This window comes from Numenius arquata, chromosome 8 (genome assembly GCF_964106895.1).
Source record: "Numenius arquata chromosome 8, bNumArq3.hap1.1, whole genome shotgun sequence".
NCBI lineage: Eukaryota > Metazoa > Chordata > Aves > Charadriiformes > Scolopacidae > Numenius > Numenius arquata.
In genome coordinates, this window is record NC_133583.1 from 7,134,925 (window position 1) to 7,161,300 (window position 26,376).

Below are 26,376 nucleotides of genomic sequence, written 5' to 3' on the forward strand. Positions count from 1 at the left end.
TTAAAAAAGAGCACAACTCCTCCTGGTGTTCAAAGCTATAATATTATCCAAATATTAACATATCCCATTTAGATTAACAGCCTTTTGCTTCCAACCTTTGTGCTCCAGGCTAACCATTCTCTACATGACTGGCTTTGTAGGATTTAGCAGAAAACCAAAGATAACACATTTGTTTTTAGGCCGCTATACTACAGTTTGACCACTAACCTTGCAGGCGTGATCTGAGCATGAGATGTATCCAGAAAGATTTGAAAGAGGACAGAGCAGGTGTTAGAGTTGCTGCTAAGGGCTTATGCTGGGTATTTAAATTGGGTTAACACATGGCAGGTTTTTCTCTGAACCAGGGACACAGCTGGTACACCACCATTAGCAGCTTTGTACCTCTAAGGAGAGCAGCTTGAGAAAGCATTACCTTGTGCAGCCTGGCACACACCTTGCACAGCTGATGATCCAACTCACGCTCTTAAAAGCTCCCACAACCGTACGGTCTGAGCACTTCTTATCTTTAATGATAGACAGATATTATCCCTGCTCTTAGGCTACTGAAGGACAAAGACTAAAAGCCCATTCTGTTAAAATGCTGGCACCTGATGCGTTCCTGGCTAACGAGCTGATCTGTTCTCTGCACTAACCTGGGACTGCATGAGGACCAAGACCAAATTTTTTCCACTTAGTAATTAGCCAGCCATTCTGCTACAAGGCAGGAGAAGAGTAGTCTGACAGAGAACTCTTCTGGAATACGTAAGTGGCTGGTGATTTAGGAACCTGTACTCAGTGACTCCAAGCAAGTCTCTGGCTTGCACATCTAAGCCTGCTTTGAAACTGGGTACAGAAACATGCAGGGAGCTCCAGGAAACATTTATCTGTTGCAGCTTTATACCCTTTAGAACACTGTCTAAAGGATTTTAATTTTAAATTTCCTGATCAGGAGGTTAGATTTAATGACTTTGACTAGGCTGGGAAGCTTTAACTGATGTTCACCATATAATTTGATACTTAATACAGAACTAAAGGAACATACCTGGGGAGAGTCACTCTTAAGTGGCATTTGCATAAGTTTATTCTTAATCAAATAAGAATCTAATTTATGACACTACACAACTTTGTATCCAGAGAGCAGAGACTTTAAACTAAACCTCACAATATCTGTGCAAGATAATCGCTAACCCATTCAGGGGAAAAAAAGATGCTGCATAAAAATGACAACAAAGAGGCTATGATCAAAGGACATATGTTTAGGCTGCAGTCAATCTGGCAACAAAATCATAATTTCTCACCCTGTGCTTGAAGGTCAACAGGACTGCCTGCTCCAACACAACCTAGAAAGAGCAAGGAAAACAGAGCGACCCTAAAAGCCCATTCAAAAAAAAAAGAGGCAATAAAGGTGTTTTTGGTGCTGTGGGATGTTTGGTTTGGGGTTGTTTGGTTTTGGTGTTTTTTTTTTTTTTAAATTGCACTCTGCATTAGCTCTGGCTGTACTCCTGCAGACCAAGGCCAATTTACAGCTCAGGTTTGTTTTGCTGTTAGTTTTTTGTTTGGTTTATTGTTTTTTAATATATATTAAATCAATACTGGTTCCCATAAATAGGTTAATATGTTTCTGACATAACCTGAGCATCTCAATTTCTATGTGAGATGCTCCCTTGTAAGTAGGAAGTTACTATTTTTAATCTGAAACATGAAAAATGTCTTTTTCCATTCCTCAGATAACTGAATGAGTCTAAAATTCAGAGGTCTTAAATTGCACTGATTTCCTTTGGATTCCGAAAAAGGTGAAATTTCTCTCTTTGTTCAAGTAAACAAACCTTGAATTCAGCACTGCAGCTTCCAACGCCTCTCAAATTCTGTTAGTTTATGTTTGATTCTTCAGATATCACTAGGATTCCCCTCTCCAGTAGAAGAGAAAAAAACGAACTTTTTTGGTGCAACATTATGAGATTAGCAAAGTGTTTCATCCTCCAAATAATTGTTTCTAAACTCTGGTCACAACTTTTGGATTGGGAATGTAGGATAGTGGGGGAGAGGGAGCATGAGATCTATCTGTAGACAGAAAATGAACTACCCAACCCCTTCCACCACCAGGAAAATTAACAGAAAAGCAGAGAAACATGAAATACGCTTTTGTCATTTGGTTTCATATTTTCTTTCAACAGAGAAGCCTGAACTGCTGCAATCAGAGACCGATTACCAGCTCCAACACCAATAAACCTTCATCTAAATAATTGCTGCCCTTTTGACCAAGACAGAACAAAAATGTCTCTGTGGTCTGTAATTTGCTGTGGATCACAACTCAAGTTGCGAACAAGTCCTTCCAGACATGCTTGCCAGCGGGCTGTGCTACCTGCTAAAGCACAACTGAAGTAGAGAATTGAATTAACACCGATTTTAACAAGGAAATTGTCTCCAGAGGTGACAGGATCTGCCCATTATATATACGGTACACTATCCATTTCTGCTTTAAGTGCCAGCCCCAGTGAAAAAGTGTTCATCTTCAAAATAAAACCTCAGAATATGCTAATCTTATTTTCCCCTCCCACACTCAAGCACAGCACAGATGGGTCTTTCCAGCATAGTTAAATTCAGTCCTGTGCAAAGCTGCTGGGGTCACGAACAGGTGACTCCACTCCTAATTTAAACCCCATGGAGAGAACAAGTTTTGACTAATGGGCTCTGGATGGTAAAGTTTAGACAATGCCAAGCTCTTTGTCCCATCTTTTCCTCTGACTGACACAATAGGGCCTTCATTAATTTAACTGTAGCTCCCCTGTATGCTGGCAGGAAACATTTCTTCAAAGAGCAATCTCACCCTGCAAGATCCCTCAGATCTCAGCACTTGCAAGAGCTTAAAAACATACTGTTTCAGAGATGAGACCATTCACAGGGACCGAATGTCGCAAGTATTTGGAAAATTGGAGCTTCTGCACAAACGTTTTCAACTTCTTCTAAGTTCCACCTTAGATGATTCCACCTGGAAACCTGCAGAGCTGTTTTGCAGAGTGTTATTTCACCCTGTCATTGTCAAATCTAAGTCAGCTCCTTATTATTGCTTTCCAGAGCTCCCTTTCTCCTGCTCCAGAGCATTATCTGTACCACCATACACTTCTCCCTTCACAATGGCCATCAATGGCCTTTTCACCCCAGCTGCCTGAAGTCCTTAGCTGGCACCTTGTCATTCACTTCAGAAGCCCTCTCAACATGGGCTTCTGTCCCTCTCTTGGTTTTCCTTCCCCACGAGTGGCTCTTCAATTGCCCAGCTACATGCCCTACAACTGTTTCTGTAGGCTCCCTGCCTACCTCTCCATCAGCTATGTCAGGTAACACCTTGGAACACTTTTGTCCTCAAATGGTGGAAATTTGTGCTGAGCTCTCTTCACAACGAGGAGAAACTGTTACCCCAATTGTATCAGTTAATGGGCAAAGAACAGGGGAAATCTGTGAAGCTGACAAAGCTCACACTAACCACTTCTTTACAGAAGTAGTTCTCACTGCAGATGTTTTGAAAGTTTGTGTGCTTTGCATAACTAAATTGGGCTTTCAAAGTTTAATCAGTGTAGAGTTTTGTTTCCTTTTTAAAACTAAATCTAAAACTTACCAAAAGCAGCCTGCTGTTACGCACACCTCTTTCATACTCCAGCACAGATTAAGCATCCCACAGATTTTGAAGTTCCGCGGTATAGTCGCAAGCAGTTAGTTTAAACTTGAATGGCAAAAATCAGACAACTGAATAGATTTAAAAAAAAATCCTGGTTGATGCTCAAATCACAAATTACTACCACATTTAAACACAGAAAGCCTTAAAGCCCAAGAAGAGTAGACCCCTAATTCAACCTACAGAATTGTCTGTATGATTCAGTCTATCCCAGCAACTCTTCGACCACTGAGAGTCTGTTAAACTTATTTTAAAAGGCTTAAGAAACTAATCACATCCACCAGCCAAACTGTTCTTTCAGCAAAAGTAGCATGGTGCATCCCTTCCAGCATAGAATTGTTTCCAAGGAGCCAAGTGGGGTCAGGCTGTGTTACAGGAGGACAAATGTTAATGAGATTTCAGGCAAGAGAACACAGGCAATATTTTCTGAAAACACATTAAATCTCCTGTTGAAAGATGACTAGTGTTTTACAATTTGTTCAGTCTCTTGGGGTTACATTGGCCCAGCATACGGAAATTTCAACTACATTCTATTTTATCAAGTATTTTCCTTTAATTGATCTCTTACTCTTTCTTACAGCCTTTTCACTTAAAGAATTACGGGCTTGTCCACATATGGAGCTATTCAAAAACAGCTATTCCTGACAAACCCTGTACAGAATCTTATTTTGGACTAAGCTTACCTTAAACTATCTCAGACATTTCCAAAGCTGACTCTAGTAGAATATGTTGCAAGCCAGGAAACACATCGGGAAATACTTTAAAATTATTTATCACTTGTACTCTTTAACCCAAATTAGCTTTCCTCTACAGACACTTTGAGCCACAGATATTTCTAATATCAGCCCTAGGATTGAAAGAAAAGGTGACAACCATCAAGCTTCTACTCTATACTGCAAAGTAGCATGTCCTATAAACCCTGAACTGAACAGGTAACACAAAGCAATCTCGGAAGGTCAGCTGATGACTAAGTAGTAATACATGCAGTTAACATGGAGCATACAAGAGAAGATCAGCGTGGGTGGCTGGTTAGGTGCTTGACAGTTCTTAATTTGCTGTTTCAGCCTTTAATTGTATGATGAATTTGTTGGCAGCATTTGTGCATTCATGCTTCCATTCATCTTTATTTACAAGCAATTTCCAGCTGCAGCTCTAATTTGAGTTTCTATCCACCCTCACTACTCTCCTTCTCCACTAGCTCTTAATGGCAGCAGTCTCACCTTCACAACCAACTTCCAACCGCTGCTCAGCTACGCTTCTGCAGAAGGATTTGGCAAAAGTCCTGCAGCACCTGTATTGCAGACCTGACCTCACCTAGATTAATTTATGAATATTTCAAAATCCACCATGATTAATTCAAAAGACCACCTACATTGCTGCACCCCCCACCATTGCTCATCTTGCCAGGGTTGGCACGTTCCCCTTCTCAATGTCTTTATGCATCCAGATACGCACAGCACAAGAGACAGAATCACACCCAAAACAAGCGGCACTGATCAATGAAAGTAGCAAAAAAAGCTTAAGTACTGTGGGACAGGTCCCATCAGACTTTGACTGCTGTAAGACTTCGGATACTACTTTGAATACTATGGTCTGCCAGCCCATACCACGCTGGTTGACAGGAGACAGGATGCTAAGCAGAAAATGCAGCTTTTTGGTTTGAAACAGTTTTGTCTATTTCTTCGCTCAGTTCTTAGAAAAGGGATAGTTGAAAATTCAAATCCATTAGCCCAAAATCTAGACACAGTAAGTGCTAAATCACCTCTTTGTCACAGCAGACAATTGTTGATTTAGAAGGACTTCTCCCTAGAGCATCCAACTTGCCTGTTGAACTTTCAAGCCACATCTTCCAACATGCAAGTTTTGGAGTTTCAAATAGCTAAAATCTTAACTCCGTGTCTGATGTGAATGGCTGTTTCATCTCTGTTAGATTGGACTCCTGTAAACTGATCTTCTGAGGCTTACAATGCCGAAAAGCCTTGACCAATTATACTGCTGGAGATTCTTTCATGACATTACTCTGTGGATATGTCTGACTCACGCTTCTGCCTTCTCCTCAGAACGTGCATTAATAGCAACTTTCTTCTCTGACCTACCCAGTTACTCTCATGGAATTCATACCATTATACTTTTGGAGATTCCATTTCTTCTAGTTAACTGTTTCAAAAAAGCTACCGCCAGGGCAGCGGGAAGAAGGGGCTGATTCCTGGACAGAGACATGGACGTTCATGTCTAAAATGCCCTTTTTTTCCCCCAGAAAAAAAACCCAAGTCTAAATATAAAACATGCACTTTCCTTCTTTATTTGAATTACAAGCACACTCAAAATGTCATTCTACAGAATCATGATTTGTAAACTGTGAACTTACTTGTATTTGGGCTTGCTTCTTCTATGAAACAAGTTAGGACGAGGCGAGAAAGCTATCTGAATTCCCCAGAAAGATAATTCCTGCATTAAGAAGCTTTTCTATTTCACACATCCCAACAGCAGATAAAAAAATTCCCAAGTTATTAATACTGAGGGTCAGATGCTAATCACAGATGAACCACACACTTTGCTCTTATCACAAAAGTATCTTAAGTGGCAACACACTGGAATACACAAGCGAGCTTGGAATTTCACCTTGAAAGGCTTGTCCTCACCTTGCCCTGTGGAGCCATATGAGGTGACAATGTCACACCCCCCACCTACTTATTTAAGTCAAGATGAGGCAGTGAAATGAATGTCCAACTGCATTTCCATGTTTTAGCTTCCCTACGGGGAGGGAGGGGGGAAGACCACTTCACCAAAAATAGACAATCAAAAATAAAAGAAAAGGTCAGAAATATTATAAGAGTGAACCTGATATTTGCAAGCAACAGCTCAAAACTTACACAAAATATCTTGCAAAGCTCAGATCGTAACCATAACAATATCTAGGTATTAGACGGTAAAGGCTGTTGTCAGCTAGCTTCTCTAGAATGGGATCCAAACAACTTTATTCTCACCTCCACAGAAAAGCCAGCAGGATGTAAAATTAAGTGTGCTGAATCCAACCACTTTGGCACTCATGGAGGAAAGCTCATCGGTCAAACTGGGACAATCTTAAACTTGCCTCATAAACCCATGTTTGCAGAAGGCTGGTGGAGGAGGCTCAGAGGGGGACTTCTCTTTATCAGAGTTTCTTGTAATTAATAGTTTACACTGTCGTATTAAACTGACAAAAATATTCTACACAAATCAATCTGGAGCTGTACATTTAACTCTGGATGTTCAAGACGCACCTTTAAAGTGGGCACTAGGAGGTTAAAAATACTGCTCCTTCTCAGAGTTACTTACACCGCCTAAAATATTAAAAGTAAAATTTTAGAACATCTGGTTTTCCTTTCCACTCCCTATGATATCATGTTTTCCAAGCACTTTTGGCAGCTCACTGTAAAGATACAGGCAGACTAAACATACAGGGCAATGTAGAGTCAAGATGAAAAATTCCAAAGCCCTGGAAGAAGTAAGTATGTTTCCTATCTCCAAATTTCAGTTACACAAGTGGTATAATAAGGGTTTTTCCCCCTTGGTAACTCATGTATTCTTAAACCTTCATCTTCCTTGATGAGATACCATATATCTGCCCTCTAGAGTTTTGGCTGTGTCTTTGTAAGTAATTTTTCATGTATTATTGGATATTCAGAGTCCCTGTACAGCAAGATTCAGTTATAGGAAAAAATAACTATGTTTAACAGGGTCAGATTTTGTATGTACTTTTCTTTATCTCACTCTGGGAGATGAGATTAGCCTTCTATATTCCTCCTGCCTAAAAGGGGAAAAAAAAAAAAACCAACCAACAAACCCAAACATGCTACAGCCACTGCCTTTTTACTGCTTGGTTTTGTGCCTCCTAGCCTAGAACTGGGAAACCGGACCAAACCAGTTGCAGTGGACTGTGTTTCCCATGAATTTACACAGGCTGTGAACAACACAGAAGAGTGGCTGTTATAAAAAGTAAGAGTCCCATTTGAACAATTTCTCCCATATATTTTAACATTTCTTGATGCAACCTTTGCATTTTTTTCCTTTCTGCTTATTTTATTATTTTTACTGGGTCAGATTCAAAACACAGATTAGTCAGCATTAACATACCTTTAAGCTTAGCAAATACATTTTATTGATCCACAAGAAGGTAGCTGACTCATTTATGCTCACCAGTAAAGGAGCAGCAAACCTAGAAATCCAATGTCAGTTTCTTGCTCTAAATCTTAATTTCTCCATTTTGTAAAAAGACAGCTTGAAAATACAAAGAGATGCCTTGGGAACCCTAATGTGACAGAGTCTTTTGCTTATTATTTCACATTTAAAAGCAATTTATATCACAGTAATTATTGAAGTGTACAAAGAAATAAAAATATGTATTAAAAAATACTACTGACAAAATAATAGTCTCAGCGGTTATGCCCTGATTAAAACTTAATGACTAATCAATAAAACTATAATTATAACTTTCACCCTGATGCAATTTGGAATAGTTTATATATTTCTATTGATCGGCTAACACTTTCTATAAAAAGATGTGAGATCTTGCTTTGTGCTATTTTTATTACAGGTTTGTTGTAGCAAATCTCTAAATCCCTATCTCAATTATTTCACAGCTTAGTTCTCCCATCACACCAAGAGGAGAAGAAAAGCCAGCAAAAAGCAGAATCTTATTAGCTGAAAAATGGCTGTTACATTGCAGTTTCCACACCATAAAGTCAGATTGCCATTCCAATGGCTATCACTCTATATTTCTCTGGCCTGAGAGCAGCAAGAGCCAAGCACGAGACAGCCCTGTGCAGCTCAAATTTAACTACGCTGCATCTCCATATGTCAGTCTGAAAATGAAAGCATTAAAGTGCCTGAATTGTAAGGGTCACAAGACTACAGACCACCTTGGAAAATACAGGCAACAGGTTCTATAATCATGCAAGGAATCATCTGTAGCCAGCTGTTCTTTGACTGCTGATAATTAAATTACCCAGTTAGAGTTTTCTCACAGGCAGAGAAAGTATAACATCAATAACCCACTCACAAAAGACAAGACCTTTTTTCAGTGGATTTTATTGCAGAGCACTGGCAGCTCTTCTTCTTCGACCTGCTGGTCACGCTTCTTTTGATGCAGTCCAGAATGTGGTTGGCTTTCTGGGCTGCGAGCACACATTGCTGACTCAGGTTGAGCTTCTCACCAACCAACACCCCCAAGTCCTTCTCCTCAGTGCTGCCCTCAATCCATTCTCCATCCATCCTATATTTGTGCTCAGGATTGCCTTGACCCATGTGCAGGACCTTGCACTTGGCCTGGTTGAACTTCACGAGGTTTGCCCGGGCCCACCTCTCAAGCCTGTCAAGGTCCCTCTGGCATCCCTACCCTCCAGCATGTCCATATTCCATGAGATATCAGGCAAACAAGGAATTTAAGGGCTATGCATTATCATAGTGAAGAACCTCTTGCTGATTTCTAACAGCTTTTATGGATCTTCCATGAAAATAAGTTCATAAGAAGTCATAACCTGAGAGCACAGACTCTAATCAAGATGAAAAAGAATCCACCTGGGGCAGCAACACAAATGTATCCCACCCAGCCCTAAATCTCTCGCCTTCTATCCACTCCTGCCTATAACCACTACCAGAGTGGTTAGGAGGTGCTGTGTTCACCTATCTTCATGTGCTTGGTATGTTAAATTGTGTTCCCTGGCTAAGCCCCATTCAGTCTAATCAGTATCATCTCCACAGAGAACAAAAATTACTTGGGAATCAAAGCTGAAACCACAGAGAGCAGGGAGAACTGAACTGCTTCCCGTGGGAAGTAGCTAGGTATGATGCTGTAATAGCGAGGCACCTGGTGCTAAGCTAAAACAGCACAGATCCCTCTGCATCCCTGGTAGCTTGGGATCAACCTACAAGTAAGCTAAGCCACCACAGGGTATACAAATACACAGCTAACCATAATGAAAAGAAAGAAGCCAGCGTCACAAGAGATGAAAAAACTCAGTTAATAGAAGCAGAATATGGAACCACAGACACAATACACTTTGCTGCCCTACATCGTGAGCTAAGTTTAAGTTTCAAAAGAGCCAGAAAAGCTAGTTTTACACAGTGCATTTACTTTCCCCAAACTTGTGGGGATACAGCAATTCGCTCCCCCATATCACCACTGCAGTGCCAGAAAACATCCAGTGTGACAAAAGCAGGAGAACGGAGGTGGACAGCACTGGCAGGAACAGCAATGGGCTGTTTACAGCTGAACACTCAGCCCCAAAAACTGCCAAGACACTGTGCCAACTCTGCAGTTAAAAACAAGAAGAGTATCTGGGGAAAGAAGGATTTTGCTAAACCTAGAATATATTTGATTCAGCTAATCCAAAGCAACCTTGCTCTTTTTCTTTGCAAATAAAGAGTGTTTAAAAACACAATATTCAAATTTCTAATACAAAGTGTGTGGATAAAACATCTACAGTATTTACCTATAGACAAGTATGTCATCATTGATCACATCAAGAAGTGTTCTCTTTCAACACTTGCTACAGGCTATTTGCGCAGGAAGTTCCTGTTACAGACTGTCACGTACTAGCTCTTGCCAGAGCTAAACTTTCAACTCTGTGGATTTCCAGGTTGCCCATTCATCCTGGTATCCTGGTATTGCACGTTGGTAATGAAATTAATTTTACAGTCTTAAACTGGTATGTAAAGTCACTTTCAAATACAGCCTTGACATTTCCTTAATACTAAAAAACTTTTCCTTCTCTCAAAAAAAAAAAAAAAAAAAAAAGAAAGATTTCTCAGGAGTGGTCAATAGAAGCTGGGAAACAGCCTAGACAGACCTCTCTCACTATACATATATATACATATACCAGACTGGAAAGTCATGAGGGCAAGAGGTATTTTGTTACTTAAATTCAATAGGTTCAAAGTCCACGCTGCTAACAAGGCAAGGGCAAACTAGGCATCAAAACAAAAGACTCTTCTCTTGTGACCTTCCTTAATGATTATCTAAAGCGTTCAACAGAATTTGGTCCCAATTATTCTGAGTATGGTATAAACCTAGGCAAAACAAGCCATTACTTGCAGCACCAGAACCTGCTATAAACAAAATAATGGATTTAATGGATAAGAAACACCAACTTTTCCAAAAAGTGGGAGGAAGAGTTTTCAAAAAGCTTGTATAGAGAAATTTTTATGATTCACATAAATCTTTATCCCATAATAACCCAACCAATATATTAAACTAAGGACTATAACTATCAGAGAGACCATGCGAAAAGCTGTAACCAAAATATACAGATATCCATCTCAAGGGAAAAAGGTTCATTAGATCACCCATGACAATTTCCACTGAGACAGGCTTCACCAGGAAAGCATTACACATCATTTGGTAAGTGAAGTTACACAGCTGCCCTATGCTGTCCCCTCATTTTGTACATCCACTGGGAGAGTCTGTTTATACGTACAACAAAATGTTTTGGTAAATGGTGTTGGCTGAATGTGAATGTAAGGAGGGAAGGAGAGGGAGATAAATATTAATTAGTTAATACTAGTTCTTACACGTCAAGGTGCATGTGTTTCAGATGATGGCACCTACCCACTTTACATATAACATCATTGTCTTAGGGCTATTTTTAAAATAAAAAAAAAACCTTGCCACGACTACCCCACATGAAGCTGAAAGGCTGTAAAAGCTTTTCTTGATGTAAAACTACTACAATATGAAGTATTCACGTTTTGGAACAATGCACGCTTCCACAACCTACTGACTTAGCAAGGGCAGCCAACAGGCCCACTAAGAATTGTTACTAACTCATTCATTCGCTTTGAAACAATCCTTACAAGTGCCAACACTTCATTAAAAAATAAGTAATATTTTTGTAACAACTGTTCACAAGTACAAAGATGGTCAACACTCAAAAAAGTAAGATATGACACCAAACCTGAGTTTTCACAATTGAATGGTTTCCTCTCCTCCCACAGACACACAATATATGAACTTCTTTCTTACCACTTCCCCGAGGGAGGCAGCCACCATGTGTGCTGCTGGAGTCAAGTAAGATGTAGAGCCATGGTGCAACAGGGATTTCACATTCTCGTAGGTGATAAAAAATGCAGCAGCTGAAATTCAAGAATACATGCAGTCATTTAACTGTTCCTCCACCACAGAACTAGCACAAAAACATTTAGAGGTGGATTTTTCCATCTATTATTCGACAACTGTAGTTGAAAACAGGATATTTTTGCCCCAAAACAGTATCAACACAATCTGCGAGATAATTCCTCGGAAGTTCACGCTCTTGGCTGTCACTGGCAAATCTCCCATTAATATCAAAGGTGTCAGGACTTAAGGCCATTTTTAGTATTGAGATAAGGAAAGATGTGTTAATTAGTCATGAATGTCCAGCAGGTTTTGAAAAAATGGTATCTTCCATATTCATTGATAGGAAGAGCAGAGAGGAGATTGATTGGTTGAATTGTATTGATGGTCTGTTTTAGGGCGAGGGGAAAAAAAAAAAAACCACCAAAGACAAAACACACCACACCCAACCCAAAACAGTTGATTAATTGTAAAGAAATAAAAACAACAAACAAACAAAACAAACAACAACCAATATCCCAAAATCATCAATGTATTTGATACAAGTCTGCTACTCTGCAATGTGCAAAACTGTTTCAGTCACAGATATTAATAACTTCTTCCTAGCTATCAGCAGTTTAATATTTTGCATTTTAGCTCCATAAAAAAGAATTGTGAAGGACTTGCAAAAGTCCCATCCAGCGAACAAGAAACAGACAAACCTAAACTGAGCATAGCAACATGGCTGTGTTTATTCACTACAAGTCAACTACAAAGGCACTTGCACCTTAAGGGTTACTCCTTCTCCTAAAGATAATTTCAGTTCTCAGTCATACGTTGGAAAGATAAAGCCACAGTTCAGATTTTGAAGATGTAAATCCTGAAAAAAACTGACATGTCTTGCGGGGGAACAGATTTTAATTGTAAAGAAGGGCTATGTGAATTGCCTTCTGCTAATCAAAAGATGCTTATCACCTCAAAAGGAGATAACAGAGCAAACAAGATAAAGAACTGAATTTTTTTTTATATCATCTTATGAAGGACATCAAACATCTGAACGTGTCAGTGGATTTGTCAGCAAAGTTCTCCTAACATTTACTACTGACAGCATAGCTTGCTACTTTCTTATCCCTCCCTACAAAGACAAAATGGATAAAGGCATTAGGAATTTTAGATGCCTTTTCTCTGCAGGGACTACAAGCGTTTACTTTTTTAAAGTTTCAGTTTCAAAAGTATTCCTGATGTCTTCTCATTTTAAGCGATGTAGTTGTTTTCAAGGAGAAAAAGACGGGCATAGCATCCCAAAGGCAACTAGCTCCAGTGCTCATGCACTTTGAATTCTGATTCATTTCCAACGCTGTGAATGAGTGGGTCATGACAAAAGCGTCCAGGGCAAGCAAGACTCGAGCCCTCTTTGGCACTTGGAAATGCGTTAGGGTGCCCCTGTAAGTAAAGGACAAGCTTAGAAAACATATCCAGGAACGCTTCCAATAAGTAAGGGTTGCTTTTCATACAGCAGCCTTCATTCCAAGCTTGCTCGAAGAGTTTGTTTAATACGGTACGATTCTAGAAACTGCTCTTCACAGTTGGACGTGGACTCACAGAATCCAGTCACCTACAGGAGAGGACGCCACAGACACGACTGTCCTGTACTACACAAGTTCCCACTTAAAGATGACAAAGCACAATCCAAAGAAAGTTTACCATTTGGAAAAGATCCTATAGCAGTGGAAGGAACACCAGCATAGATGCCACGAAAACCACCAGCCTTCCTAAATCCTTGGGGACTCTGCAGTCTTGTTTTTACAGTATCCAGTGGAAAAAGGATCAAGTCAACACAGACGCCAGCAACGCCTCCAGCCTTCAAGACAAAACCATGGAGTAAAGTGCATTATTATTCATGGGGTGAAGCTGTGGTGCTTATGTGAATAACTGAGGCACATGCCTAAACCAAAGCACTACTGACCGTATCCTTTCTGAGGTCAAATTATAAACTGATATTTACACAGACCCCAATAGCTTTGACAGCTTTAACAAGGAAGCTTCAACAAAAGGAAGAAAGTAATAGATATTACAACTTTTAAACCACTTTTAAGGTATTTTCAAAACAACCTCAGTGTTTGGAATAGTACAAGCAAAGCAATTCAACAATTACCCACTACACATAAAAGTAAGACAGTGAATGCCACTTATCAAAATGACACAGCACAGAATGACCAACACCTCTGGGAATTTGTGTGATAAGATCAGGAAAAGAGAGAAGCAATTCTGCTTCCCCTGTAAGCATCTCCAGAAAGCATGTTCACATTTTCCTAGCAAATGTCTTCATTTAAAGTGTTAGCCCTCCATTTGGTTTGTTGAACAAAGCCAAAAATAAGCTTTATTTTCCTTTGTTGACAAAATCCTATATGGGAAAAAAAAGAAAAATCATATTAAAGAAAGATGTTTTCAAAGTCATAAAGAAAAGGGGAAGTTTTAGTTGAAAGTCATTTCAACTAAAGTGCAATCTTTTTCCAGTGTCTGTGTTTCCAGATGACTTTATTTTTTAAAAAAAGGTTTCCCCAAGACATGGCTGATCTGTAGAAATTAATTACTTGTCAAAAACAGGAGGAAGGGACTGAAATAAATAGGAAAAACTCATTTCAAAACAAAAACAAAAGAAAAAAAATATCAATAGTTAGCATTAATCCACTATGAAACATTATTTAGATGCACTGTTTTTCAGAACAGGAAAAAAATAGTTTGAAGTCTATCTCATGTAGAGCATCACACAAGAAACAGCTGCACAGATTTTTAACTTTGCCTGAAAACAAATCATGTGTTACTTAATCTTTTTTTCAGGGCCAACAGAGGATTCAGAGAGGTGTTCACTATCTACTACTAAAGTTTTAGTCAATAAGTTAATTACTCTTTTAATCTATTTGGCTATTTTGCATGTATTGATTTTTCTTCACTCTTTTTCATCAAAATCCTTATCTGCTGAAAATAACATTGATCAGATTTAATCAGATTTAATCTACCCATCTGTGAAAACGTGAATCAAAAGTTACTAATTGCTTCTTCAGTTTTCGAAGTTCTGTATCTTAAATGTCATTTAAATTCATGAAGCAGCTAATAGAGCACCTGCCAGCGGGCGACAATACCTGTGCGCTTACGCCATCTGCAGAAAACAGTAGTGACTTTTCGATAATAAGACAACTAAAATGCACCTTTCCCCCTACCTTTCGGTAACAGCAGCATTATTAGAAGTCAAAGAGATGAAAAACCTTTACCAGGAGTTGGATATACCCGTTAAACTTAACTCCATCAAAACGATTAAACAAAACCAGGATTTAATTCAAACACATTGAACCATGATCTTGCGGCTGGCAGCCGAGTGCCCCTGGAGTATCTGGGGCAGGGAGCTGAACTCTACAGCCGGCACAGGCCCGCAGCCCTCCTCACTCTACCCCTGGGCAGCGAGTCCATGAATTTCCAACACGGAACTGAGAGGAGTCCCAGGTGTTTCCAGGATGGTCCCTAGCTATGGAGACCGGGGGCTTTACCCGCTTGTGGGCGTCCACATTGAAACGCAGCTTTTAGGGCAAGAAATGCAGCGCAAAGCACAGGCACGCCCAGCAGCGACAGCCGGGCCCGGGGAGACCCAGGGCGCCTCTCCGCGGCACCGACACCCCCGCCCGAGGGCGGCTGTGGAAGCCAAGGAGAGACGAACCGAAGCGCACTCCCGCCGCCCCTCAGCGCTGCGCCGGCTTGGGGCCTGCGGGGCCGGTAAACCGAGGCCGCCGCGTCGCCTTGGCAACGGGCAGGCCCGGCCCCGCTCACTCACCGCCAAGGCCGCCCAGGATTCCCGCGGCTCCATGCCGGGGTAGCGATACGGGGAAGCTACACGACACGACGCAGCCCGACTCCCCACACCACCGCACAGCACTAGACCGCCCGTTCTAGCCGTGCCCCCGGCGTGCACATAGGCGCAGCCATGTTGCTGCCCCTGACCCGCGGTCAGGCGGGAGCGCGTCGTCACTGCGCCTGTGCAAGGCTGCCGCGCATGCGCACGGCCGGCCGCGACGCCGCTGCCCGTGGCCCCGCGCTTCCCTCTGCCCGCCGGGGGCCCTCAGCGTCTCCAGAGTGTTAGCGCCGCCCATTATCGCTAAACGTTAATTAGTTCTTACTTAATAGTGATTTGCGGTGCGCTAGCGGCCGTGCTGCTTCAGAAAAGGGGGGGGGGGAAGAGGCGCTGCCCCCGAGGTGTGGGCCGGAGGCGCTGGTGGCTGCTGCGGTGGCCACTCCGGATCGCGCCACCTGCGGCTACAGTCCAGTTAGAAAGCAAAACCTAAGGCCATTGAAAAAAAAAAGGCATTTAGAGGGGAAAACATTTCTGAAGTCACTTGAGGTTTATTCCTCAGTTCATGCCAGCAGCAGAGACACCCAATGGACAGCGCTGCTCATGCCATCCTGTGCAGACCTTCCATGGGCCGTGCCTGTGAAGAGCAGATCAGAGCAATGCACGGGGAAACCAATGAATCCTGGCCAGGGTCATCTCTCCTGCCAGTTTCCGGGAAGTGTGTTTGCTCTCCCTGGAGGGAAAATGCCATTTTTCACTCCCATCTCATCAGAATCATAGAATGGTTTAGCTTGGAAGGGACTTTAAAGTTAATCATCTACTTCCAACCCCGCTGCCATGGGCAGGGACACCTCCCACTAGAGCAGGTTGCTCAAAGCCCCATCCAGCCTGGCCTTGAACACCTCCAGGGATGGTGCATCCACAGCTTCCCTGGGCAACCTGTTCCAGTGTCTCACCAACCTCACAGTAAAGAATTTCTTCTTAATATCTAACCTAAATCTCCCCTCTTTCAGTTTAAAACCCTTACCCCTCATCCTATCGCTACACTCCCTGATGAAGAGTCCCTCCCCATCTCTCCTGTAGGCCCCCTTCAGGTACTGGAAGGCCGTTATAAGGTCTTCCCGGAGCCTTCTCTTCTCCAGGCTTTGTGGTTTGTACTTGTGTCTCTGAGGCCTCTACCCCTCTCGACAAAGGGCATTCAAATCCACAGTGGTTTCAGAAGTTGCAAAGAGGATTTTGGCACAGGGTCCTCACATAATCCTCACCCAGCAGGAAACCGCACTTGAAATTACAGGAAATACGATTCCAGGGTAGGGAGAAGGGGCAAATGTTGGAGAACACTCTAGGACATGCGGAGCCGGAAAATTGGCAGGCTTCGATTCAAGATTTCCTTGGCTGCAAACGCATCATTTGGGAAGACTTTGGATGTAGCAGCAGAGCATATGATGACGTTCTCAGCATCAGTAACCACCTTCAGGCAGCTCAGCTCTTCATCAAACTGCTAAGGGTGTTTGCAGGTGGGAAGCACCGTGATGTCCTGGCCGGTAGCGCCTGCCTTCAGCAGTGCAGTGATTGACATCAAAGTGGAGTTGCCAACTCCAGCAAATTTATTACAGCTTTCCTGCAACGCTGTGATTTTTTTCTGAACTGCCTCAGTCCCCAGAGACAGGCGATGTTAAAGCAGTCTTCATTTAATTTAGTCTTCATTTTCATTTGAGTGAAAAGCTCAAAGCTCTGCAGGCAAAAATAGAAAGAAATAGAAATGAATGTATTATATTTCTCAGCCTCCTTTGATTTTTAAGGCAGCTCCTTGGTTTTCTGGTCCTCACTTAGAATTTTCACAATAAACTGGCAGGTTATGAGTACTTTATTTTAATTCAGGCTTTGTTGTGTTTATCAAGGATCACTTCTTGGTTTCGTATCAGGACATGATCAAACAAGTGGTCGTCTTTGACATTACTAGCACAACTGTCCCCAAGCGTGGCCGTCTGACCACCTTTCCTCCAAAGCCCACAATATGTGTGAAGCCTAAGGCAAGCCAGTTTGCTGTCCTAGGAATTAATTCCTGAAAACTTTGGTTCTGATTCCTGGAAGAAGCAGGAGCCACAGTTATATAGTTCAGCTGTAGTATAGTGAAGACTGGACTGTGAGCAGTTATTATAGTAACACCCAGCCAGAGTACCTGGCTTTCTGAAAGAACCGTGCTATTTAGACAGAAATAAAAATGACCTGAAATCTACCGTTTCCAGCTGGTGTTGTGGTAAGTGGCTAAATAAACACAAAAGCTGAAAGTCCCTCAGTTTCCAAGTCCATGTCTGTCATCAAATTAGGTACTTTGGAGCAATATTGAGGGAAAAATCAGACATCTGCAGTAAATGAAGCATGCTTTAGAGTTACTGCTATCCCCATACAACCCACTGATGGCAGCATTTAAAATGAGACCTTATTCCCCCCATGTGCCCAGGAGGTCTCTTGATGTAAAGGTTCTTGGGGTCATAGCAAGCATTTTTCACATTGTTCAGTGCAAAGCTTTCAGATACACTCTGTGGCAGCAACTCTTTTTATTTATCACCTTCTGTCAGAAGAACTGCTGCTGCATTAGAGAGGTCATAACCTCCTATTCTTCCAAGCCACTGTCCTGTCTTAAATGAACAAGTTCTGCTTAATGCCGCAGGCCAAACATTAATCTTTGTGATAAGTCCTTCAATGGACTCCCCCTGAGCTTGCAGAGTAAGTTGAATGAAGCAAGAGATCCATTTTCTCCTGTCCTTTCTTCCTTGCGAGGAAACGCCACAGGACTTCCCCAGCATCTCCACTGCAAGTGAAGAAGATGGGCTGAGCAGAGAAACCCAGCACAGGCAAAGGAAGTGTCTGGCTGCACCTGAACGATGGACGTTTGTGGCCCCATACCTTCATTTAACTCTGTTTTCAGCTTGTTCATGGTTCTGTACCTTCTCCCAAGGCTGCTTCCAGCTGTGGCTGAAGCTCAGGGGCTGGAGGGCAAGCTGGGGAGGCTGAGGAGCAGCCGCGTGGTGCTTTTCCCAGGCACTGCGGGTGCAATACCCTGTAGCAGAGGAGAGAATAGACAGTTGTGTCTGTGCTGCTGCCAGTACTGACTCTGCCAGCGCCAGAACAGCTTTGTGGCCACTGGGTTTTCACTCAGCCCCTCCTTTCATCTCCTTTTTCATTCCCTGCTCCTCTCTTTCTCTGCCCTTCCCTGCCCGTGGCTGCAGGCTGGTAAGACTGCTTTTAAAAATGACCATTATGCCGACAGCACCTCACCTGCTTCCTTCAGCCTTTGCGGCGCATAAAAGCCTTGGCAAGAGATGAAAAGCCTTTTAATTACAGTATAAAGAACATATTGCATCTATGGATGCACTGAGAGGGATATGAGCTGCCAACAACATAGCAATCCTCTAGCTTATGCTTCACACAAAAAGAGAGATCATAGGGAACGAAAATTGGCCACTGAGTTTTCTTTGTCATAGATTCATAGAACACCAGGTTGGAAGGGACCTTAAGGATCATCTGGCCCAACCTTTCCCGGCAAAAGCACAGTCTAGACAAGATGGCCCAGCACCCTGTCCAGCTGCATCTTAAAAGTGTCCAGTGATGGGGAATCCACCACTTCCCTGGGGAGATTATTCCAATGGCTGATTGTTCTCATTGTGAAACATTTTCCTCTTGTGTCCCATTGGAATCTCCCCGGGAGTAACTTGTACCCATTACTACTTGTCTTTTCCATATGACTCTCCATCTTCTTTGTAGCCACCCTTTAAATACCAGAACATGGTGATAAGGTCTCCCCTAAGCCTTCTTTTCTCAAAGCTGACAAAACCCATTTCTTCTCAGCCTTTCCTCATATGGCAGGTTTCCTGGTCCTTTGCTCATCTTTGTGGCCCTCTGGACCTCCACAGCTGTCCACAGCTTTTTTTTATTGCAGAGACTAAAACTGAACACAGTATTCCAGGGCTACTTAAGCGCCGTTTTGAATCGATTTCACATTATTAATCCTTCCCCTGGTACAACAATGCACGCGTACAAAAATGCCTGTATGGGTCTATGTATGCATTTCTATATGTTTGTTCACGTGTATTTCCCTCCCAAGCCTCTAGCTCCTATAGGACGTCTGACACCAGCAGCAGAAGATATATTGATCTGGTCATAACATATTAAGGCTGCTGAAGAGCAGATGTTAAAAACAGACTTCTTGGCATGTATCAGCCCCTGGCGGTATCAGTCACACACATGTTCCAGATTAATTATTAAAGCAATTGCTCTCCTCATTCTGTTTATTATCTTCCTCCTGGGCAATTCAGGAGCATCGAAGCCAAGCCCTTCCAGTCAGTCAGCCCTTCTTGGATCATCATTTTTGCTTCAGCTCAGACAACACCCTGCAACCCTTCCTTCCTGAGAAAATGGGCCCATCCCACTGTTCTTAAAAGCAGATGGAAATTTATCCTGGCATAAATATAGTGAAAATAAGGACTCAGGGATCCCTTTAATTTGATATTAAGCAGGTACATAATGCTTAGGGGCCAGGAAGGCCATCTGGAGGGCGAATTTCAATGATAGGGCCGCATACAGCACCCAAGAGGCTGTGATGCACCACAGTACGGTGGAGGGGGCCATTAATTAAGAGATTAGGAAGAATAACCCTTTGGCCATCAAAAACTGGTTTGTCCCATTTTATTACGAACGACTGCAGAACTGTGAAATCAGTGTGGAATAAAGGGCCTTCCTTGAGACCATGTCAGTGCACGGTGTTGTCACCAGCCTCCTTTAACACCTGATGTGCGCACACCAAGGCGTGGGCTCCTTCCATACTCCTGCAGAAGCACAGGCTTATATTCTGCAGTTTATTTCTGCCGGGGGTAGGACTTGTCCTGCCCTGCTTGTGCTCTTGTCCACAGTAAAATCCAAGAGGGCGCATGACACCAAGTGGCTCTTGCGCAAGGAAGCGGACTCCTGTGCCCAGTACTTCCCCCCAGGACTGGTACTTACCCCCAGGAGCCATCCCATTGCCCCTCTGCACACCCAGTAGCCACGCTGCAGACCTCTACCCACTACCCTGGCTGTTGGCTGTGCTTCTGGAGCTGTCCCCTTCAAAAAATGAAAATTAATTTAATATTATTCTAACACCTAACCAGCAGCGGACAGCTGGACAGGCAGCAGTTTTTCCAGCCTCTCTTCATTCTGTCAGTCTTCCTTTTGCTGCCTTAACCTTCCTGCAAACTACAGGGAAGGCTGGTTTAATGTGGATTTTAGATAATTTTTTGCCACTCAGACAACATAAGCTCCCCCTCACGCTTACAGTAGTGGTCCCTGTTCTTAAGAAATCTGGCAGGTTTTAGAAATTTTGCTGAAATACTAATTGCACTAAATTTTTATGGAAACAGATGGGGGAACCAGACAGCCAGAGATTTAATAACTCCTTTGAGTACTTAGCAACAGAAACACTAGTCCCCAAATTCATTAAGGAAAAAAAGTGATTAATGAAGATGTAGATTTTGCATAATGATAGAAAACCTTAAACTGTACAACTTTCTGATGATCCGATGATCCTCATTTATTCTGCCTTATTGGCTGCCTGGACAATTGAAGATGAATGGTCTAGGAAAGACAGAAAACATGCATTTTAACTACTGGGTAAAGTAAGCGAAATAATGATCCAGTGGCAATGTAGCGACCTTTTCCATGTGAACACATCTTCCAGAGACTCTCTGCAGTTAGTCTTACAGCATAGCTGAGTTAATCTAATATTTCCATTTAGCACATACGAGAAATGGAGGAAAATTCTTAATTATGTCTGCATTTGTGGTTATAGTCCAAACTCCTGACACTGGAATCACTCACATCTGTTCTCAGCTCATTTTGTGGGCTGATGCAATGACTTAGTTGACTCAGGAAGCGGAGTTAAGAAAAAGTTTGCAACAGGATGGCCCTAAGCTGCCCAGACAGTTGTGCATTACCAAAAGGTCCCAGAGGAGCATCCCTAACATTCCCGCAGAGTAGCTGGAACTGGGACATGAGGGTTCCTTTGGCCACTGAATTGCTTCAGTCGTTCTCCTGGTGAGTTAATGCCTTCCTCTGTTCAAAAAAAAAAAAAAAGAGGATTAACTGACCTCTTCCAAAGACTGTGACCAATGCTAATGAAATAGAGTGTGGGTTGTCCCCTCCTAGGAGGAGTGGGTGCAACATTAGTGCTGGACCCACTGGCCCTCTCCTTCCAACCAGTATGGACCAGGAGGAGACCAAGGCCATCCTGGTGGAGGCCCAGCGTGACCCCTCAGGCTATTTTACTACACCTTTGTAAGGAAAGACTCATTTAAAATTGGATTTCCTTGAATTTTATGTTTTTGGAGTGCTAGCCACTGACCCCTCCCTGTTCCATGGGGATGGATAAATCCTCCATCCCAATGCCGTGGCCCTTGCCCTGGGCTCCTGGGAGAGGTGGGTGGCTTTGGCTCAAGGATGACCCTCACCTCCATCAGCCTCCTGGCATAAATAAATTGCAATTGTTTCTGTACAGACAAGGAGCAGTATTTTAGAAAATTAGTTCATTGCCAGCTGTTTGCTCAGCTCAGAGTTTTTATCAGCTAAATTCCTTCACCAGCTCCCTGGGAGCACGGCTGATGGGAAGTGCTTGCAATGACATATAGAGCAGCCACTGTGGCCGAAATGATCCACCTTTTGGGAGATGCTGCTGAAGAAAGGATCTTAAGGGTTTATTTGAACAGCTAAATTTTGGCATGTAAACTATAGCTATTTTTTAAATGTAAACTGTAAAAATAAAGTTTGATTTAAAAAACATGCTGTGTGCTTGGTGCTGTGTACTTGTTCTTGAAACAATTCATTTTTAGTGTCATTTAATTCAAGGAAAAGTCTTTCTCAGTCTGTTTTGGCTACTCAGAGAAGGACAAAGAAACAAAAGTACATAGTGTGCCACTTAACAGGGAGGAGAGGGCTGAAGGGTCTCAGAAGGACCAGCTGCTGGGACATGTTGCCTGCCCCAAAACTCCTGCACATCCCTTTTAGCCACCACTGCACGCTGCCACCTATGTCTTGTAAGACCACATGAAGTCATAGAATCATAGAATCATAGAATCATAGAATGGCTAGAGTTGGAAAGGACCTTAAAGATCATCTAGTTCCAACCCCCCTGCCATGGGCAGGGACACCTCTCACTAGAGCAGGTTGCTCAAAGCCCCATCCAGCCTGGCCTTGAACACTTCCAGGGATGGGGCATCCACAACTTCCCTGGGCAACCTGTTCCAGTGCCTCACCACCCTCACTGTAAAGAATTTCTTCCTTATATCTAATCTAAATCTCTTCTCTTCCAATTTAAAACCATTGCCCCTTGTCCTGTCACCACTCTTCCTGACAAAGAGTCCCTCTTCAGCTCTTCTGTAGGCTCCCTTCAGGTATTGATAGGCTGTTATAAGGTCTCCCCGGAGCCTTCTCTTCTCCAGGCTGAACAACCCCAGCTCTCTCAGTCTGTCTTCATAGGAGAGGTGCTCCATCCCTCTGATCATCCTCGTGGCCCTCCGCTGGACCCGTTCCAACAGGTCCATGTCCTTTCTGTGTTGAGGACTCCAAAGCTGGACACAGTACTCCAGGAGGGGTCTCACGAGCGCAGAGTAGAGGGGCAGAATCACCTCGCGAGACCTGCTGGCCACACTTCTCCTGATGCAGCCCAGGACACGGTTGGCTCTCTGGGCTGCCAGTGCACACTGCCTGCTCATGTTGAGCTTCTCATCCATAAGCACTCCCAAGTCCTTCTCCTCGGGGCTGCTCTCCAGCCATTCTCCACCCAACTTGTATTTGTGCCTGGGGTTGCCACGTCCCAGGTGCAGGACCCTGCACTTGGCTTGGTTGAACTTCATGCAATTTGCACGAGCCCACCTCTCCAGCCTGTCTAGGTCCCTCTGGATGGCATCCCTTCCCTCCAGCGTGTCAACTGCGCCACCGAGCTTGGTGTCATCAGCAAACTTGCTGAGGGTGCACTCTATCCCACTGTCCATGTCACCGACAAAGATGTTAAACAGTACTGGTCCCAGTACCGACCCCTGCGGAACACCACTCGTTACTGGCCGCCACCTGGACATTGAGCCATTGATTGTAACCCTTTGGATGCGGCCATCCAGCCAGTTCCCTATCCACCGAGTGGTCCATCCATCGAATCCATGAGTTTCCAATTTTGAGACCAGGATGTCGTGCGGGACAGTGTCAAATGCTTTGCATAAGTCCAGGTAAATGACGTCAGTCGCTCTGCCCTTGTCTACCAAGTCTGTGGCAGTATTGTAAAAGGCCACCAAATTTGTCAGGCACGATTTGCCCTTGGTGAAGCCATGTTGGCTGTTTCCAATCACTTCTTTATTCTCCATGTGCCTTAGCAAGGATTTCAGGAGGATCTGCTCCATGATCTTGCCAGGCACAGAGGTGAGACTGACCGGCCTGTAGTTTCCCGGGTCTTCTTTGTTTCCTTTTTTGAATATTGGAGTTATGTTCCCTTTTTTCCAGTCAGTGGGAACTTCACCAGACTGCCACGATTTCTCAAATATGATGGAGAGGGGCTTAGCAACTTCGTCCGCCAGTTCTCTCAGGACCCGTGGATGGATTTCATCAGGTCCCATGGACTTATGCACCTTCAGGTTATTTAAGAGGTCTCGAACCTCGTCTTCTTGTACTGTGGGTGCTTCTTCATTCCCAGAGCCCCTGTTCTTGCCCTCCGTGACTTGGGCAGTGTGGTTAGGGCCCTTGCCAGTGAAGACTGAGGCAAAGAAGTCATTCAGTAGCTCAGCCTTATCCACATCCTGGGTGACCAGGTCTCCCGTTTCCTTCCGGAGGGGACCCACAGCTTCCCTCGTCTTATTTTTATCCCTGATATATCTATAGAAGTTCTTCTTGTTATTTTTCACATCCCTGGCTAGATTTAGTTCTGCCTGGGCTTTCGCTTGCCTGATCAGGTTTCTGGTGACTCGGACAGCTTCTCTGTATTCTTCCCAGTCTACCTTTCCCTGCTTCCACCCTCTATAGGCCTCCTTTTTGGTCCTGAGTTTGTCCAGCAGTTCCTTGTTCATCCACGCCGGCCTACTGGCTATTTTGCCCGATTTCTTCTTTTTTGGGATGCACCTCTCCTGAGCTTGGAGGAGGCAATCCTTAAATACCACCCAGCTTTTTTGGGCCCCTCTCCCTTCCAGTTCTTTTTCCCACGCTACCTTACCAATCAGATCTCTCAGGAGATCAAAGTCTGCTCTTTTGAAGTCCAGGGTAGCCAGCTTGCTGCGCACCCTCCTTGCTGCCTTATGAATCTTGAATTCTATCATCTCATGGTCACTGCAGCCGAGGCTACCCTTGAACTTGACATTCCCGACCAGCCCCTCCTTGTTGGTGAGGACAAGGTCCAGCACTGCTCCTTTCCTCGTTGGTTCCTCTATTATTTGCAGAAGAAAGTTGTCGTCGACACATTCTAAGAACTTCCTGGATTTCCTGTGCTCTGCTGTGTTGTCCTTCCAACAGATGTCGGGGTGGTTGAAGTCCCCCATGAGGACCAGAGCGTGTGAGCGCGATGCTGCCCCTATCTGTTTGTAGAGGGCCACATCCTCGCTGTCACTTTGATCTGGTGGCCTGTAGCAGACTCCTACTGTAACAAGCAGACTCCTACTGTAACAAGCAGACTCCTACTGTAACAGCAGACTCCTACTGCATTAAAACAGGATCTTCGGAGTCTCAGTATTGCCTAAAAATTTTCAGATTCATAAATCTTGTCAACTGCAGAGACTTAACCTTCTTGGGCATTTTAGACTATCCCTAGAGGCATCTCTGGGTACTCACAGAGCCCTGGACCATTGCTGTAACAGCCACTGAATCCAGCAGCCGAGTCCAAGCCCAATAGTCAGGATGTGATTTGCCATCACAAAAAGTTGTCCTTTTATCCATGATGCCCCTGGACAGCCATGCTGCTGCTCTTCTGCTTGAGGCTCCCACTGCCTTCTCCCTCTGTACATCTCCGAATCTTTCCTGAGGTGCTTCAGTCTTGTCTCAGTCCTGGCTGTGAGACATCTTCCATGTTTTCTTTGATATTGCGGAGCACAACCCTTTGGTGAGAGGCAGCCGAGAGGTCCTTCCCAGGAACAGCGGAAGGAGCTGGTGACAAGAAATAGTTGTTCACCCTCCTGTGACTTTCCAGGGCCCTCTTCCTTTTCCTTCTGTTTTGCAGCGAGAGAGACTTGCCAGCTCTCCTCCTCTCAATAGGATTATCGGAGCTGGCTTCCGACGTGAAGTTTCTCAACGGCGAAAGTTTCTGATCGTTTCTTCATATCGTGCCATCGTGAGGCGCATTGCCATTCCTAGCCGATAACCTATCATCCGTATTCTGTTGCAGAAAAGCCCTTATCTAAGGGAAACACAAAAGCATGGGAACAGAGGCTGTTTTTATATGGGGAAGGAGAAGCGTATGACATGTGAATTTGCCAGATGTTACCACTCTGAATCTTATTAAAATATGCCCTGTACTGACCACAGCTGCTTTATCTGAACGGGGAAGGAGTCCGAAGATAAGAGGCATTTTTACCGACAGCGCTGTAATGACCAGGCAGCCTGGGAGCAATTCCCTGACATGGCACCACAATTTCTTGAAAATGTACAGGCTCTTGACCTAGCTTTTGTGTAGTCCTGACCACTGCTTTGTTTTACAGTATCCTTCCTTCGCATCTATTCAGACAAACTGTATTCCAGAAAATTACACCAGCTCCCAATATTTATGTTTGGTTCATAAAGGGACCCAACTTTTTTCCAGCTCAGATGATGCCT

General features: G+C 43.5%; 1 protein-coding gene across 1 annotated transcript in view; it reads right to left on the reverse strand.

Annotated features, from left to right (window-relative positions):
* Positions 1-15,719, reverse strand: part of SLC25A26 (solute carrier family 25 member 26) — an 88,714-nt gene extending 72,995 nt beyond the window's left edge. Inside the window, exons 1-3 of the mRNA XM_074152064.1 lie at positions 15,547-15,719; positions 13,425-13,581; positions 11,652-11,761 (exon numbers count right to left, since the gene is read on the reverse strand). Of these exons, the coding sequence (XP_074008165.1) occupies positions 11,652-11,761; positions 13,425-13,581; positions 15,547-15,579 (300 nt within the window). The 5' untranslated portion in view covers positions 15,580-15,719. The remainder of the gene's footprint in view (positions 1-11,651; positions 11,762-13,424; positions 13,582-15,546) is intronic.
* Between the last annotated feature and the right edge of the window lie 10,657 nt (positions 15,720-26,376).